Raw genomic sequence first — 15,363 nt, 5'->3', positions numbered from 1 at the left:
GCAGTCATACCATATTAGAATGGTGTGTACTGTAATGGATGTGCTTTTTTTCCATGAATCTTTTGTATGTATACGTACGTAGTACAGTACTGCATCCAATAATATTCTTTGTTGCAAAAATCACATTTCGAATAAGCGTACGAGAGAGAGAGAGAGAGAGAGAGAGAGAGAGAGAGAGAGAGAGAGAGAGAGAGGCGTAAAATAGCGTACGTAAAGTGTGTATTATTATTATTGTTATTATTATTATTATTGTTGTTGTTGTTAATAAAATTATTATTGTTATTATTATTATCATTATTATTATTATTATTACTGTACAGTATTATTATCATTACCTTTATTATTATTACGGTATTGTACTTAATCTACGTACGTTCAGTATGCGCGGGGCATCTTCTATGAGTAGGTAACCAACGCATCATAGTACTGTAAGACGGGTTGTGATTGGTTCAAGCGCTGATAGATGACGAATCAGAACTCAAGTTTTGTTATCTAGCCTGTGATTGGTGTTTTGCCCGCATCTTCTACCCGCAGCATCAAAGTTCTCGCGGGGCTGGATCGTTCACTCTCTGTTACCGCGTATCGCTGAGTAGACGTTCTTAAGTTTGTGAAGTTTAATCTGTGCTGTGTGCGACCTTTTTAAGTTGAACTTTTTGTTACAGTACTGTACGTAAATCCTACTGTAATGGCTCCCAAGCGTTCTGCTTCTCTTAAGGCTGGTAGTGAGCCTAAACGCCACCGAAGGATGATGACGATAGCTGAGAAGGTTACGCTTCTCGACATGTTAAAAGATGGTAGAAGTTACGCGGCCGCCGGCCGCCATTTTGGCATCAACGAATCCACCGTTCGCTATATCAAAAAGGACGAGGCGAACATTAGAAAGACGGCTGCAATCACCTTTAGCAGATCAGCGAAGCGAGTCGTTACAACGCGTAATAAAACGATCGTACGCATGGAAGGTGCTTTAGCTGTGTGGATTGCCGACTGCCGGAAGAAGAACATAGCGTTGGATACGAACACCATCCAAACAAAGGCTTTGAGTTTATATGAGAATTTTGCTGCAAAGGAACCTAAAGACGACGACGGCAACCATGCTGAAGATGATGATGATGCAGATGATCCTCAACCAGGGACATCCACTGATTCCCAGCCTCAGAAACGTTTTTCCGCAAGCAAAGGATGGTTCGCGAAGTTTCAGAAACGCTTCGCCCTGAAAAGCGTTTCCCTGCATGGGGAGTCTGCTTCCGCTGACACTGCCGCTGCTGAAACTTACGTGAACCAGACGTTCAAGAATATTATCGCCGAAGGTGGATACAAGCCGGAACAAGTCTTTAATATGGATGAGACTGGCTTGTTTTGGAAGAGAATGCCGTCGCGAACTTTCCTGTTCAAAGAGGAAGCCAAAGCCTCTGGCTTTAAGGCATTCAAGGATCGCGTTACCCTCGTGATGTGTGGCAATGCTGCTGGATTTTTGTTAAAGCCGGGGCTTATTTATAAGTCGAAAAATCCTCGCGCTTTGAAAAATAAAAATAAGAATCTCCTTCCCGTGTACTGGATGCATAATAAAAAAGCATGGATTACGAAGATGCTGACCTCCAACTGGTTCCACCAGTGTTTTATCCCGCAAGTCAGTAAATATCTCTTAGAGAAGGGCTTGCCATTCAAGATCCTTCTCCTTATGGATAACGCTGGTGGACACGCAACTGACCTGTCGCATGAGGGCATTCAGGTTGAGTTCCTGCCACCCAACACCACGTCATTAATTCAACCGATGGACCAGGGGGTTATCAGGGCGTTCAAGGCCCTCTACACGAAGAATACCTTGGCGGACCTCGTTGCGTGTGTGGATGCTGCCCAAGATGACGAGGATGAAGATTTTAACTTGAAGGCGTACTGGCGGCAGTACACCATAGCCACGTGCCTGCAGAATATTCAGAAGGCACTTCAAGAGATGAAACCTGCAACCGTGAATGCGAGCTGGAAGAAGTTGTGGCCCGATATTGTTTACGACGACAAGGGATTTACTCCGTCGGAAATCCAACACTCTGCAATACGGAAATCTGTGCAGTTGGCTGCCATAATTGGAGGTGACGGGTTTGGCGACATGACGACTGAAGACGTCGACGAGTTGTTGGACTGCCATTCCCAGCCCCTAACTGACGCAGACCTCGAAGACCTGACGAAATCGGCAAGTGAGGAAGAGAGTGATACCCAGGAAGAGACCCAAGAAAATGTCGAAGAAACGGGCTTAACATTAGAACGGCTTGCCAAGGCCTGCAACCACGCGAAGGAGTTGAAAGAAATGTTGCAAGAGTGGGACGAGGATATGGTTCGCTCGATGCAATTCTGCAACAAGGTTGATGACATAATGACTCCCTACAAAATGCTCTTGGATCGAAAAAAGAAGCAGCGGCAACAACTTCCGATCACAGTGTTCTTCCAGCCTCGCAAAAAAGAGCCAGTTCCTCCTGCTAGTACGCCTTCGGAAGAAATTGAAGTTTCCCAGGAAGAAGTTGAAGAGGTGTCCCAGGAAAAGACACCTCCGTCTGAAGAGACGTAAAATACTATCATTGGCTGCACAGTAGAACACATCATCAGCTTCATCATCATCATTTCTACTGTGCAGCAAATTCATCGCCATCACCATTCAAGTTTTTCTTCAACTTCTTTCGTGGTGAGTACAGTAACAATCTTTATTTTTTACTTTAATATTCTTACTGCCTGTTTTATAGTTTAGTAATGTACGTACTGTATGCATTAAGTTAAAGGGAAGGTTTTAAAAGTCTACATGTTGTAACCTATCATATTTTTTTTGTTTAAAATTTACATTTACGTACGTAAAACAATCTCTCTCTCTCTCTCTCTCTCTCTCTCTCTCTCTCTCTCTCTCTCTCTCTCTCTCTCTCTCTCTCTCTCTCTCGTAAATTGTTTTCCTGCTTTGCTAGGTACAATACTGTATAATTTATATTTGTAAGGTAACATATTTTGTAAATGCTTTTACTGTAAATACTGTATGTACTGTATCATTATTTATCACTATCATCATGCGCGTTAAATGCCTTGTTTGTTCTGAGCGTGGTTGTTTACTGAGAGTACACGCCGTCGTTTCAGGCGGCGTCATAAAGAAAAACATTTCATTTGGAAGTCCTAAGAAAAATACGTAAACTAAAACATTGGTAATAAACAAATCAACATACAGTACTGTATAATCAATATAATCGATGCAAAAACTAACCTATACATATATGTGTACTGTACACTAAATGAGTTTGTTTCTTCATTATGATCAGAGATGAACGTAAACAAAACATTGGTTGCCATTTTTTATCGTGCTTTTTAGGTGTTTAGGAAACGCATGATATAAAATCGCCTTTAATATTTGTGCCTGTTTTAGTTTAGGGTGCTGTAGTACATGCATTAAGTGTTCTGTACATTAAAGGGTGGTTTGTTAACAGTACTACGTACAAGGGAAGGTTTTAAAAGTCCGAATATACATGTTAAATAAATAGGTAAATATGATGTCACTACTTCGCGGATTTTCACCTATCGCGCCCGCGTCTGGAACCTATCTACCGCGATAAACGAGGGTTCACTGTAACTCATGCGTAACGAACGACAGCGCCCATGACGCCTCCGGTTCAGGCAAAAGCTCTCTCACTTAATTTAACCTAATTTCACTGTGAGGCAAGAGCTAAAATTTGTACAATGTAAAGATCAAATACTCAACTTTCTAGAGGCAGAAGAGGCTGGAGATTGCATGATAAATCCAAAAAGTAGAGCGTACACAAAAGAGCAAAAGGGAAAATCAACGAGCTGTAGCGCTACACTTATAGGAATAAAACATGGCGGAGACGTACAGCGCCATCTGGATACTGAAGGTAGTAACGGAGGAAGGGTACCTTGATAACGGCTCCCCTTCTATTTTTGCCACTTTCCCCTTCGAAACGAAAACGCTATTCGGGGTGAAGATTTCTATGTGTCGTATCAAGATATACGTCCCCTGATATTATGCGATATCCTTAAGAGAAATATGTTATTTTTATTAGTAAAATAAATTTTTGAATATACTTACCCGATAATCATGTAGCTGTCAACTCCGTTGCCCGACAGAATTCTATGGAGGGATACGCCAGCTATCACAATACTAGAAGGGGGTGTACTTACCAGCGCCACCTGTGGCCAGGTACTCAAGTACTTCTTGTTGACACCTCCTCAATTATTCCTCGGTCCACTGGTTCTCTCTGGGGAGGAAGGGAGGGTCGATTAAATCATGATTATCGGGTAAGTATATTCAAAAATTTATTTTACTAATAAAAATAACATTTTTCAATATTAAACTTACCCGATAATCATGTAGCTGATTCACACCCAGGGAGGTGGGTGAAAACCAGTGTACAAGATTAAAGGATAGCTAAGTATCCCATATTTCATATAACAGTTATCTCAAATAACAATGAAATAATAAGTACCTGGTAAGGAAGTCGAATAGAACCGTTACTCTGCCTCTTTATTTAAAGTTCGTCTTCCTTACTGAGCGCAGCGTTCCTCTTGGAGGCTGAATCAACCCAAAGGTGCCAAAGTATACGGGGTTGCAACCCCTACTAAAGGACCTCTACCAAACCTTTAACCCAGGCGCTTCTCAAGAATGAATAGACCACCCGCCAAATCAAAGGATGCGGAAGGCTTCTTAGCCTACCGTAACAACCATAAAAACAACAATAAAAGTATTCAAGAGAAAGGTTAAAAAAGGTTATGGGATTAAGGGAATGTAGTGGCTGAGCCCTCACCTACTACTGCACTCGCTGCTACGAATGGTCCCAGGGTGTAGCAGTTCTCGTAAAGAGACTGGACATCTTTCAGATAAAATGATGCAAACACTGACTTGCTCCTCCAATAGGTTGCATCCATTATGCTCTGCAGAGAACGGTTTTTATTAAAGGCCATCGAAGTAGCTACGGCTCTTACTTCGTGGGTCCTTACCTTCAGCAATGCAAGGTCTTCCTCCTTTAAGTGAGAATGTGCTTCTCTGATCAGAAGCCTTATATAATACGAAAGCCCATTCTTGGACATGGGTCTCGAAGGTTTCCTGATGGCACACCATAAGGCTTCTGACTGTCCTCGAATAGGTTTAGACCTCTTAAGATAATATTTGAGAGCTCTGACAGGGCAAAGAACTCTCTCTAGTTCGTTACCTACCATGTTGGAGAGGCTAGGTATTTCGAACGATCTAGGCCAAGGACGTGAAGGAAGCTCGTTCTTTGCTAGGAATCCAAGCTGAAAAGAACATGTTGCAGATTCGGTTGTGAAACCAATGTTCTTGCTGAAGGCATGAACCTCACTGACTCTCTTAGCTGTTGCAAGGCAAACGAGAAAAAGAGTCTTGAGGGTAAGGTCCTTGAAGGAAGCTGACTGGAGAGGTTCGAACCTAGATGACATAAGGAACCTTAAGACTACGTCTAGATTCCAGCCTGGAGTGGAAAGACGACGTTCTTTAGACGTCTCAAAAGACTTAAGAATGTCTTGAAGGTCCTTGTTGGAAGACAGGTCCAAACCTCTGTGGCGGAGAACTGAAGCCAACATACTCCTATATCCTTTAATCGTAGGTGCTGAAAGGGATCTCTCATTCCTAAGATGTAGAAGGAAGTCAGCTATTTGGGTCACAGAGGTATTGGTAGAGGATATTGAATTGGCTCTACACCAGCTTCGGAAGACTTCCCACTTAGACTGGTAGACTCTACGAGTGGAAACCCTTCTTGCTCTGGCAATCGCACTGGCTGCCTCCTTCGAAAAGCCTCTAGCTCTAGCGAATCTTTCGACAGTCTGAAGGCAGTCAGCCGAAGAGCGTGGAGGTTTGGGTGCAACCTGTCTACGTGAGGTTGACGTAGAAGGTCCACTCTTAGAGGTAGAGTCCTGGGGAAGTCGACTAGCCATTGAAGTACCTCTGTGAACCATTCTCTTGCAGGCCAAAGGGGAGCAACCAGCGTCAGCCGTGTCCCTTCGTGCGAGACGAATTTCTGCAGATCTTTGTTTATTATCTTGAACGGTGGGAATGCGTACAGGTCGAGATGGGACCAGTTCAGTAGAAAAGCATCCACATGAACTGCTGCAGGGTCTGGAACAGGGGAACAATACAGCGGAAGTCTCTTGGTTATGGAGGTGGCAAACAGATCTATGGTAGGTTGACCCCACAAGGTCCAAAGTCTGTTGCACACACTCTTGTGGAGGGTCCATTCCGTGGGAATGACCTGATTCCTTCTGCTTAGGCGATCTGCTGAGACGTTCATGTCGCCCTGAATGAACCTCGTGACCAGAGTGAGGTTTAGACCTCTTGACCAAATGAGGAGGTCCCTTGCGATCTCGTATAGGCTCCTCGAATGGGTCCCTCCTTGCTTGGAGATGTAAGCCAAGGCTGTGGTATTGTCTGAGTTCACCTCCACCACTTTGCCTAGCAGGAGGGACTTGAAGTTCAACAGGGCTAGATGAACTGCTAGCAGCTCCTTGCAGTTGATGTGGAGTAATCCTTGTTCCTCGTTCCACGTTCCTGAGCATTCCCGTCCGTCCAAGGTTGCACCCCAGCCCGAGTCCGATGCATCTGAGAAGAGATGAAGATTGGGGGTCTGAATGGCCAACGATAGACCTTCCCTGAGAAGGAGGTTGTGCTTCCACCACAGGAGAGTGGTCTTCATCTCTTGGTTGATAGGGATAGAGACTGCTTCGAGAGTCGAACCCTTGTCCCAATGAGCTGCAAGATGGAATTGAAGAGGGCGGAGGTGGAGTCTCCCTAGCTCGACAAACAGGGCCAGTGATGAGAGGGTCCCTGTGAGACTCATCCACTGTCTCACTGAGCAACTGCTCCTCTTCAGCATGCTCATGATGCACTCTAGGGCCTGGCTTATCCTGGGGGCCGATGGAAAAGCCCGAAAATCCTGACTCCGAATCTCCATTCCCAGGTACACAATGGATTGGGAGGGAATGAGTTGAGACTTCTCTATATTGACTAATAGACCTAGGTCTCTGATTAAGTCTAAAGTCCAATTGAGATTCTCCAGACAACGACGACTCGTGGAGGCTCTCAACAGCCAGTCGTCTAGGTAGAGGGAGGCTCTGATGTTCGACAAGTGTAGGAATTTTGCTATATTCCTCATCAGATGAGTAAAGACCATAGGAGCTGTGCTTAGGCCAAAACACAGGGCTTGAAATTGGTAGACAACCTTTCCAAAAACGAATCTCAGGAAAGGTTGGGAGTCTGGATGAATAGGAACGTGAAAGTATGCATCTTTCAAGTCCAACGAGACCATCCAGTCCTCCTGTCTGACCGCTGCTAAGACCGACTTGGTCGTCTCCATCGTGAACGTCTGCTTGGTGACATACTCGTTGAGAGAGCTGACGTCCAGCACCGGTCTCCAACCTCCTGTCTTCTTGGCCACAAGAAAGAGACGGTTGTAGAAGCCCGGGGATTGATGGTCCCGGACTATAACCACTGCCTTCTTCTGCACAAGTAGCGACACCTCCTGGTGCAATGCTAGCCTCTTGTCCTCTTCTTTGTAGTTGGGAGAGAGGTTGATGGGTGATGTGGTCAGAGGTGGTTTGAGGCAGAATGGAATCCTGTAACCGTTCCTCAGCCAACTGACAGACTGGGCGTCTGCACCTCTCTTCTCCCAGGCTCGCCAGAAGATCTTGAGTCTGGCTCCTACTGCTGTCTGGAGATGCGGAGAGTCAGTTTTTTCCTTTTGATGTCCTGGATCCTTTCCTAGACTTGCTCCTGTGAGAGTCTGGACGGGAGCTTCCTCGGCTGGGGGCTCTACCACGAAAGGGCGGTATGAACCTCGAAGCAGGGGTATCAGCCACTGGGGAGCGATAAGTCTTGGGGACTGAGGTAGCAACCTTAGACTTACGAGCCGATGAGGCTACAAGATCGTGTGTATCTTTTTGTATCAGGGCAGCAGACAAGTCCTTAACCAGCTCTTCGGGGAAGAGGAACTTCGAGAGCGGAGCAAAAAGGAGTTGTGACCGTTGGCAAGGTGTAATGCTGGCGGAAAGGAAGGTACACAGTTGTTCCCTTTTCTTCAAAACCCCTGATACAAACATCGACGCAAGCTCACCCGATCCATCTCTAATGGCCTTATCCATGCAGGACATTAATAGCATGGCAGAATCTTTGTCCGCAGGAGAGGTCTTCTTGCTGAGGGCCCCAAGGCACCAGTCGAGAAAGTTGAACATTTCAAATGCTCTAAACATTCCTTTCAGTAAGTGATCCAGGTCTGAGAAGGTCCAACAAACCTTAGATCGCCTCATAGCAGTTCTCCGAGGCGAGTCTACCAGACTTGAGAAGTCAGCCTGGGCAGAGGCAGGAACTCCCAAGCCTGGTGCTTCCCCTGTGGCATACCAAACGCTCGCTTTCGAAGTGAGCTTCATTGGAGGGAACATGAAGGAAGTCTTGCCAAGGTGTTGCTTAGACTGCAGCCACTCCCCTAAGATCCTTAATGCCCTCTTAGAGGATCTAGCTAGGACTAGCTTAGTATAGGTGGACTTAGCTTGTTGTACGCCCAGCGAAAACTCAGATGGTGGAGAGCGGGGAATAGCAGAGACAAAGTGGTCTGGGTAAACCTCCCTAAGTAGAGCCAAGACCTTACGAAAATCAATAGACTGTGGAGAAAGCTTGGATTCATCCACATCTGATGAGGGATCCAGGTGTGCCTCCTCATCATCCGAAGCCTCATCACCAGAGTGTAGCGAAGAGATCGGACAAGAATGCTGAACTGCAGAGTCAGAACGAGAAGGAACAATAATAGTGGTTTCCTCTTCAAGTGTCTGTTGAGGGAAAACCTGAGGCTCAGACTGCAAAGGCTGAAAAACAGACGAAGCAGAAGGAAGGCGCATGGGTGGAGGAGGCTGACTCCTAGCATGAGTGGTTGAACCCAGGGATAGCGCTTGCTGAGCGGTTGGAGGAAGCGGAGTAGCAAGTTCCTGTTCCTGTGGTCTGAGCGGAGCATGATGAGGTTGAGGCTGCGCAGAACAAGGTAAATGTCTCGCAAGCTGAGGCTCCTGAGGCGCAAGGCCAAGGTGTAGTGGTGCCTGCCTGGTGGAGGGTTGAGCTCGCTGCAGCGAGAGCTGAGGAGACTGACTCATGGACGGGAGAGGTTGTTGTACCTCAACCGAGAGTTGCACCACTGGTGGAGCAGCAAGGGGAGGCGGAGGAAGAGAGGTATAATCCTCCTGATCCCATAGCAAAGATTGCCTTAACGAAGGCGGAGGCTGAACACCACTGGGAACAGCAAACTCAGAAAGTGGCTCAACATCGTACGCCTGGCAGGTGGTACTGCGATCAGGCGGAGCGAGCACAGGCGGAGCGAACGCAGGCGGAGCGAGAGCAGGCGGAGGGAGTGTAGGCGGAGGCGGAGGCGCAACACTCTCAGCCCGACACTCACGCATCAAGTCCGAAAGCTGTGCTTGCATGGACTGTAGTAGAGTCCACTTAGGGTCGACAGTCGAGCTCTGTTGTGGCAGAACCTTACTCCTCTTGGGCGGAGTGCAGTCGACAGATGACTGCGGCGAGTCAGAGCTGAGCCAATGACTGCAACCTGGCTGAGCACTCGCGGACTGGACTCTGCGTTTAAGTGGTCTCGAGACCTGAGACCAACGTTTCTTCCCTGACAGATGATCAGCGGACGAGAAAAAGACGGGCTCAATCGTCTGCGGGTGGGAGTGACGGTCTTTGGAAGACACGCCCGCAACCACCGAGGAAACTTCTGTGCGCCTAACAAGGCCTGCCGAACCCTTATGCCCTTCGACATTGCTTCTCCCCTGGGCATGGGAGCTTGCAAGAGGTCCCGGACTGGGAGGACGACTGGCTCGCACAGAAGAATCCTCACGCACCACACTGGCACTGACACTAGCACTTGGCACTGCACTGACACTAGCACTCGTCACAGCACTGGCACTAACTCCACCCACTGCACTCTTGACCTTAAGTTCTTTAACTACGGCCATCAGAGACTTATGGTCACTTACCACTGACTCTACTTTATCGCCTAAGGCCTGAATAGCACGCAAAACAACAGACATATCAGGCGGAGGGCAAACAGTAGGTTCGGGGGTAGCCACTACAGGGGTAGGAAAAGGTAGGGGATCATGAGGTGAGGAAAACATAGAAGAGTGAGAAGAACTCCTCCTAACTCTACCTCTCTCTAACTTAGATGAATATTTTAAAAGACGGACAAATTCCAGTTCCGAAAGTCCGGCGCATTCCTCACATCGATTTTCTAACTGACAGGGCCTGTCCCTACAGTCAGAACAAGCGGTGTGAGGATCTACCGAGGCCTTCGGAATACGCCTATTGCAAGACCTACATCGTCTATGGGAGGGGGCTTGCGAATTGTCAGACATCTTGAATCCAAAGAGTTAGCCAAAGGGGTTTCCAAAATCAAGCAAAAGATCGTTAACCGTTAATCAGGACTACAGTATATAAAAGCTATCTAGCTAATATAAGAAGGTTTCCAGTAATGCGACAGCCGAAATCTGAGAGAATACTTCACCAATTAGCCGTGAACAAACTCGAAGATCATAAGCGTATCCCAGAACGTCTTGCCGGAAGCACGACAGAGGAATAATTGAGGAGGTGTCAACAAGAAGTACTTGAGTACCTGGCCACAGGTGGCGCTGGTAAGTACACCCCCTTCTAGTATTGTGATAGCTGGCGTATCCCTCCATAGAATTCTGTCGGGCAACGGAGTTGACAGCTACATGATTATCGGGTAAGTTTAATATTGAAAATTTAAGGATATTCACGCCAGGAGTTAGAATTCTGGAGACCTAAAGGTAAATTCTCTGGTAATATCACTGTAGTCAAATATACCCTAGGAAGCTACTTATAGGAACCTTCCATCAGGATGACATGGTCTGAGCCCAAAAATACAGTATATCACTTTTGACAATACATTCAGTCAACAAAACAGTCATTAGACAGAACACAAATTAGGCTAAATGGCGGTCTGACGGAACTTTCGTCGACGAACTATCCATTGATGAAAAGTCCGAGTATCGTCGGCACATGGGAGGTTGGTGTCTGTATAACTGTCCCAGCAATAGAAATTTTTTTTGTGGTTTTTCCATCTTTTTTAAGGTAATAAAGTTGGTAATTTGGAATTGGTAGGATGTTATTCAATAGGGAGTAGCAAAATGTTTTATTATTATTATTATTATTATTATTATTATTATTATTATTATTATTATTATTATTATTATTATTATTATTATTATTATTTTTATTGTTATTAGCTAAGCTACAACCCTAGTTGGAAAAGCAGGATGCTATAAGCACAAGGGCTCCAACATGGAAAAATAGACCAGTGAGGAAAGGAAATAAGGAAATAAATAACTACAAAAGAAGTAATGAACATTTAGAATAATATATTTTAAGAACAGTAACATTATTAAAATATATTTTTTTTACATGAACTATTAAAAAGCAACATTAGAATATATCTCATACATAACCTATAAAAAAAACTATGAAATTTTTTTTTTGTCAGCTTGTTCAACATGGAAGCATTTGCTGCAAGTTTGAACTTTTGAAGTTCGCTGAATTCGACTACCTAAGTAGGAAGATCATTCCACAATTTGGTCACAGCTGGAATTAATCTGCTAGAATACTGTGTAGTACTGAGCCTTGCGATAGAGAAGGCATGTTTATTGGAATTTACTGCATACCTAATGTTACGAACTGAATGGTACTGTCCGTAAAGGTCTGACTACAAAGGATGGTCAGAATTATGAAAAATCTTATGCAACATGCATAACAAACTAACTGACCAATGGTGTCAGAGATTAATATCTAGAAGAGGAATAGGAAATTTAGTGGACTGTAAATTTTAGTTTAAAACTCTTGTTATTTGTTACTCATAATTTTGTACTACAATCGATATATTATATGTATTTACCTTTCAGCACCATACACTCCTGTTGGCAAGGTGGAATCTTTGTTCCCCGGTACTTGGTACTTAACCCAAATTGACGAAGCGCATCGCCGTCAATACAAACGCCGTCCTCTAATCTCCATCAATAACGCATCATCTGTTTCAAGTTCATCTTCGAATTTAGTTAAGGAATCAGAATTTATGTCAACAGATCTTCTACCACAGGATGTTTAATAATTTATGTTTTCTGTTTAGTAAAATACTTGGAAGAATTTTATTTTCACTGTTTGGAAGAACTTTTTTTTAATTGATTTTGGTTATAACTCAAATAGTTACCAAAAATACATTTTTAGAATTATTATATCTGAGAGATTCATACCATTCTATTTTTTTCATATTTTCTTTCTTATATCAGTATTTATAAATTTTCATTACAGTATTACCTGAATTTATTCAATTCTTACAAAGTATAGTCAGACCTTACCTTTAGCAGGTTTTCTATTCGTACCTGGAATATTTCAAAACATTATTTATGGGTATTTATTATCAATTACATAACACTTAATACAGAGTAAGCCTTGGTAGAAAAGACAAGAAGCCATCACAATTTTACAGGAGGGCTGGAAAATTAACTTGTTATAACAGTATCGGTCTTGACGTACTCTTCCCTTATATAACTGAGTATGCTGTATTGTATTTAGTCTAATGAAGCCAAATGTGTTTGTCTTTCCAATTAATTTTCATTAATGCTTAAATAATTGCAATACAGGTAGTATGCAGTACTGTATTTAGTCATATGAAATCAAATGTTTTTATCTCCAGTTATTTTGCATTCAAGCTTATATAATTGCAAATGCACCTTAACTGAAAAGACAAAATAGAATAGACTTCTATAAGACCCAATATAACACGGCATACAGTACTTTACTCAATCATGTAATAGTGGAGGTTAAGTTGAGACGGATGCTTTTGTGCAAGTGAATTTTCAACCCCTAGAATAATATTTCTCTTTGTCTTTTTCAACTGCTGTCATATAGCTGAATGCTTTCCAGAATTTGGTGTTATAAAACTGACTATTAATCCTTTTGTCTTTTCTTTCAAGGTTGAGATACACAAGTTTTTTTTTTTATATAGTTTTATAAGGAAATAGGGGGTCTGGAAATGTAATTAAGGATGCAGCAATTTTTTGCAGTTTTTAAGAATTTGCTGATGCCAGTTACCCAACCCTAACAAATGGTAAGGCCGCACTGTATTTTGTTTAGATTTGTTTTTAAAAGATGTTACTATTGTTATAGTTCTTAATCATAGTAAAAAAATTGAAAATTTTTATTGATTTTGTTTAAGTATATTTCTGTATTCTTTGAAAACCTTGGTATTTTTTATGAACATTCAATATTAGAATTACTAGAAAGATATGGCTATTTGTTAGTGAACATTTTAAGTAAATGAAACTTCATTGGTATAGTTCAAGTAATCACGTATCAAAATCAGTTATGAAATACTGTATATCAATTTTGAAAAGTGTAGTCATTATTTAATGTAATAGTAAATAAGTAGCATTTCCAGTATTAATTTTTAAAGGTAACTTTGTACTGTCTCCAGTGTTGTGCACCTTTAAGAGAATCACAGGTTAATCACAGCTTATTTTCATTAACCCAAAAAGTTATTCATTATCCGAGATGTTCTCCGTGTGTATAAGAGATGTTAAAACATAGGCAGTGGGACAGTCAAAATTTAAGTTACATTTCAGGTAAAAGTATCATTACTCATATCATTCACAGTTATATTGATCAGTTAAAAACCTTGATATATTATATACAGTAGTGCTATAGCCTCTGTACCATGGTATCTCACTGTCTTGGGGTCTTGTAGTTTGTTTCTCTGTTTCCTTTCCTCACTGAGCTATTTTTCCCTGATGGAGACCTTGGGCATATGGCATCTTGCTTTTCCAACTAGGGTTATAGCTTGGCTAGTAATAACAATAATGATAATAATAATAATAATAATAATAATAATAATAATAATAATAATAATAATAATAATGATGATGATGATGATAAGTGAACATTAAACTTAATTCAAAACAATTAATTATAATTTGTAGACAAAGAATTGGTATACCTATTGGTGCTAATTATAGCCATAGCATTGCCCATCTATGATGTATTTACATTTTTATTAAAGTAATTTCTTAAATGATAATCTTTCCAAAAGAAGGCATAAATATAGATATACCTTAAGATTTTACTCATGATTAAATAATAGAGACATATTTAATGTTAATTTAATATCACATATAGCCCAGGTTTTAAAAGGTATTTATTTTAATTATTCCTCCCAGATTTCATTCTTATTCCCTCACTGGAAGAGTAGTTTCAAAAAATAAAAATATAAGAATTTTCCCTCTCGTTGCATGATAATTATTCCCCTAGTGGTAAGCCAAGCTATAGGCACTGAGCATGTGACAAGATTTCTAGGGCATAATCTATTATAGTTAACCAATATTTTACTGCGATGAAAGTAGGAAGATCCACAATAAGCCCTCGACTATCACAGGTGTTATGTTCTAAAACACTTCCCGAGAAGGTGAAAATGTCTCAAGTAGTAAGAGTACTGTACAGTGTATTTTTCTGTTTGCTCCAATGCAAAATACAAATCCTTTTGTTTGGTTATGACCAGAACTGAAGAAATTCATTAAAAGGTTAGCAGCATCCTACTTCCGCACTTACTATGCTCATGAACATACTGAATCAGATTTACACATTTAAGGGAAAATCCATAATAACGTAGGACTCTCCACAGAATTGGCCAATGTACACTATCACAGGCTTTTTCATAGTCCACAAATGCCATTAAAAGTGCATTTCTATATTCTACACATTGCTCTACAACATTTCTTAAAAATGAAAATTTAGTTAGTATAACTTTACCTTTTCTAAATCCTGTTTATATCAATATCATGATAAAATTGTTTTATATGTATGCATCAAGAATCTTGAATGAAAGCAAATAGGGGCTTGGGGGCCCCGGGGTGCTTAAATTATATCAATATCATGATAAAAGATTTATATATCAATATCATGATAAAAATGTTTTATATATATATACATCAGGAATCCTGAATGAAAGCAAATAGGGGCTTGGGGGCCCCAGGTGCTTAAGGGTAGTCTCCATCTTACAAGGGTGATTTTTGCCAATTTTTTTTTCTTTGCTAAAAGTCTTCCTTTTGCCTATCAGAAGGCCGTGATATGTGTAGAATTCATCTCCAGCCTCTATAATGCCCCCCATGGTCATCAATAGCAAAGATAAGAAATATCATTAGTAATTGTCTAATTTTTATAGTTTACCCCTTAAAAACTGTTCAAAGTCGTTTACTAATATCAGTGACATCAAAGAAAATGGGCTCAGGGGTGACTATGATTTTATATCCAATATTTCTGTCATCAGA

General features: G+C 42.0%; 1 protein-coding gene across 2 annotated transcripts in view; it reads left to right on the top strand.

Annotated features, from left to right (window-relative positions):
- The window catches only part of Hmgs (hydroxymethylglutaryl-CoA synthase), a 254,176-nt gene extending 240,622 nt beyond the window's left edge, over positions 1 to 13,554 (top strand). For both annotated transcript variants that reach the window (XM_068380076.1, XM_068380077.1), the window contains exon 10: positions 11,947 to 13,554. In XM_068380076.1, coding sequence (XP_068236177.1) covers positions 11,947 to 12,149 — 203 coding nt within the window. In that variant the 3' untranslated portion in view covers positions 12,150 to 13,554. The remainder of the gene's footprint in view (positions 1 to 11,946) is intronic.
- Positions 13,555 to 15,363: the final 1,809 nt, after the last annotated feature.

The sequence above is a fragment of the Palaemon carinicauda genome, chromosome 9, assembly GCF_036898095.1.
Source record: "Palaemon carinicauda isolate YSFRI2023 chromosome 9, ASM3689809v2, whole genome shotgun sequence".
Lineage (NCBI taxonomy): Eukaryota > Metazoa > Arthropoda > Malacostraca > Decapoda > Palaemonidae > Palaemon > Palaemon carinicauda.
Note: the sequence above shows the minus strand (reverse complement) of the source record. Positions and strands in the feature narration are given on the sequence as shown.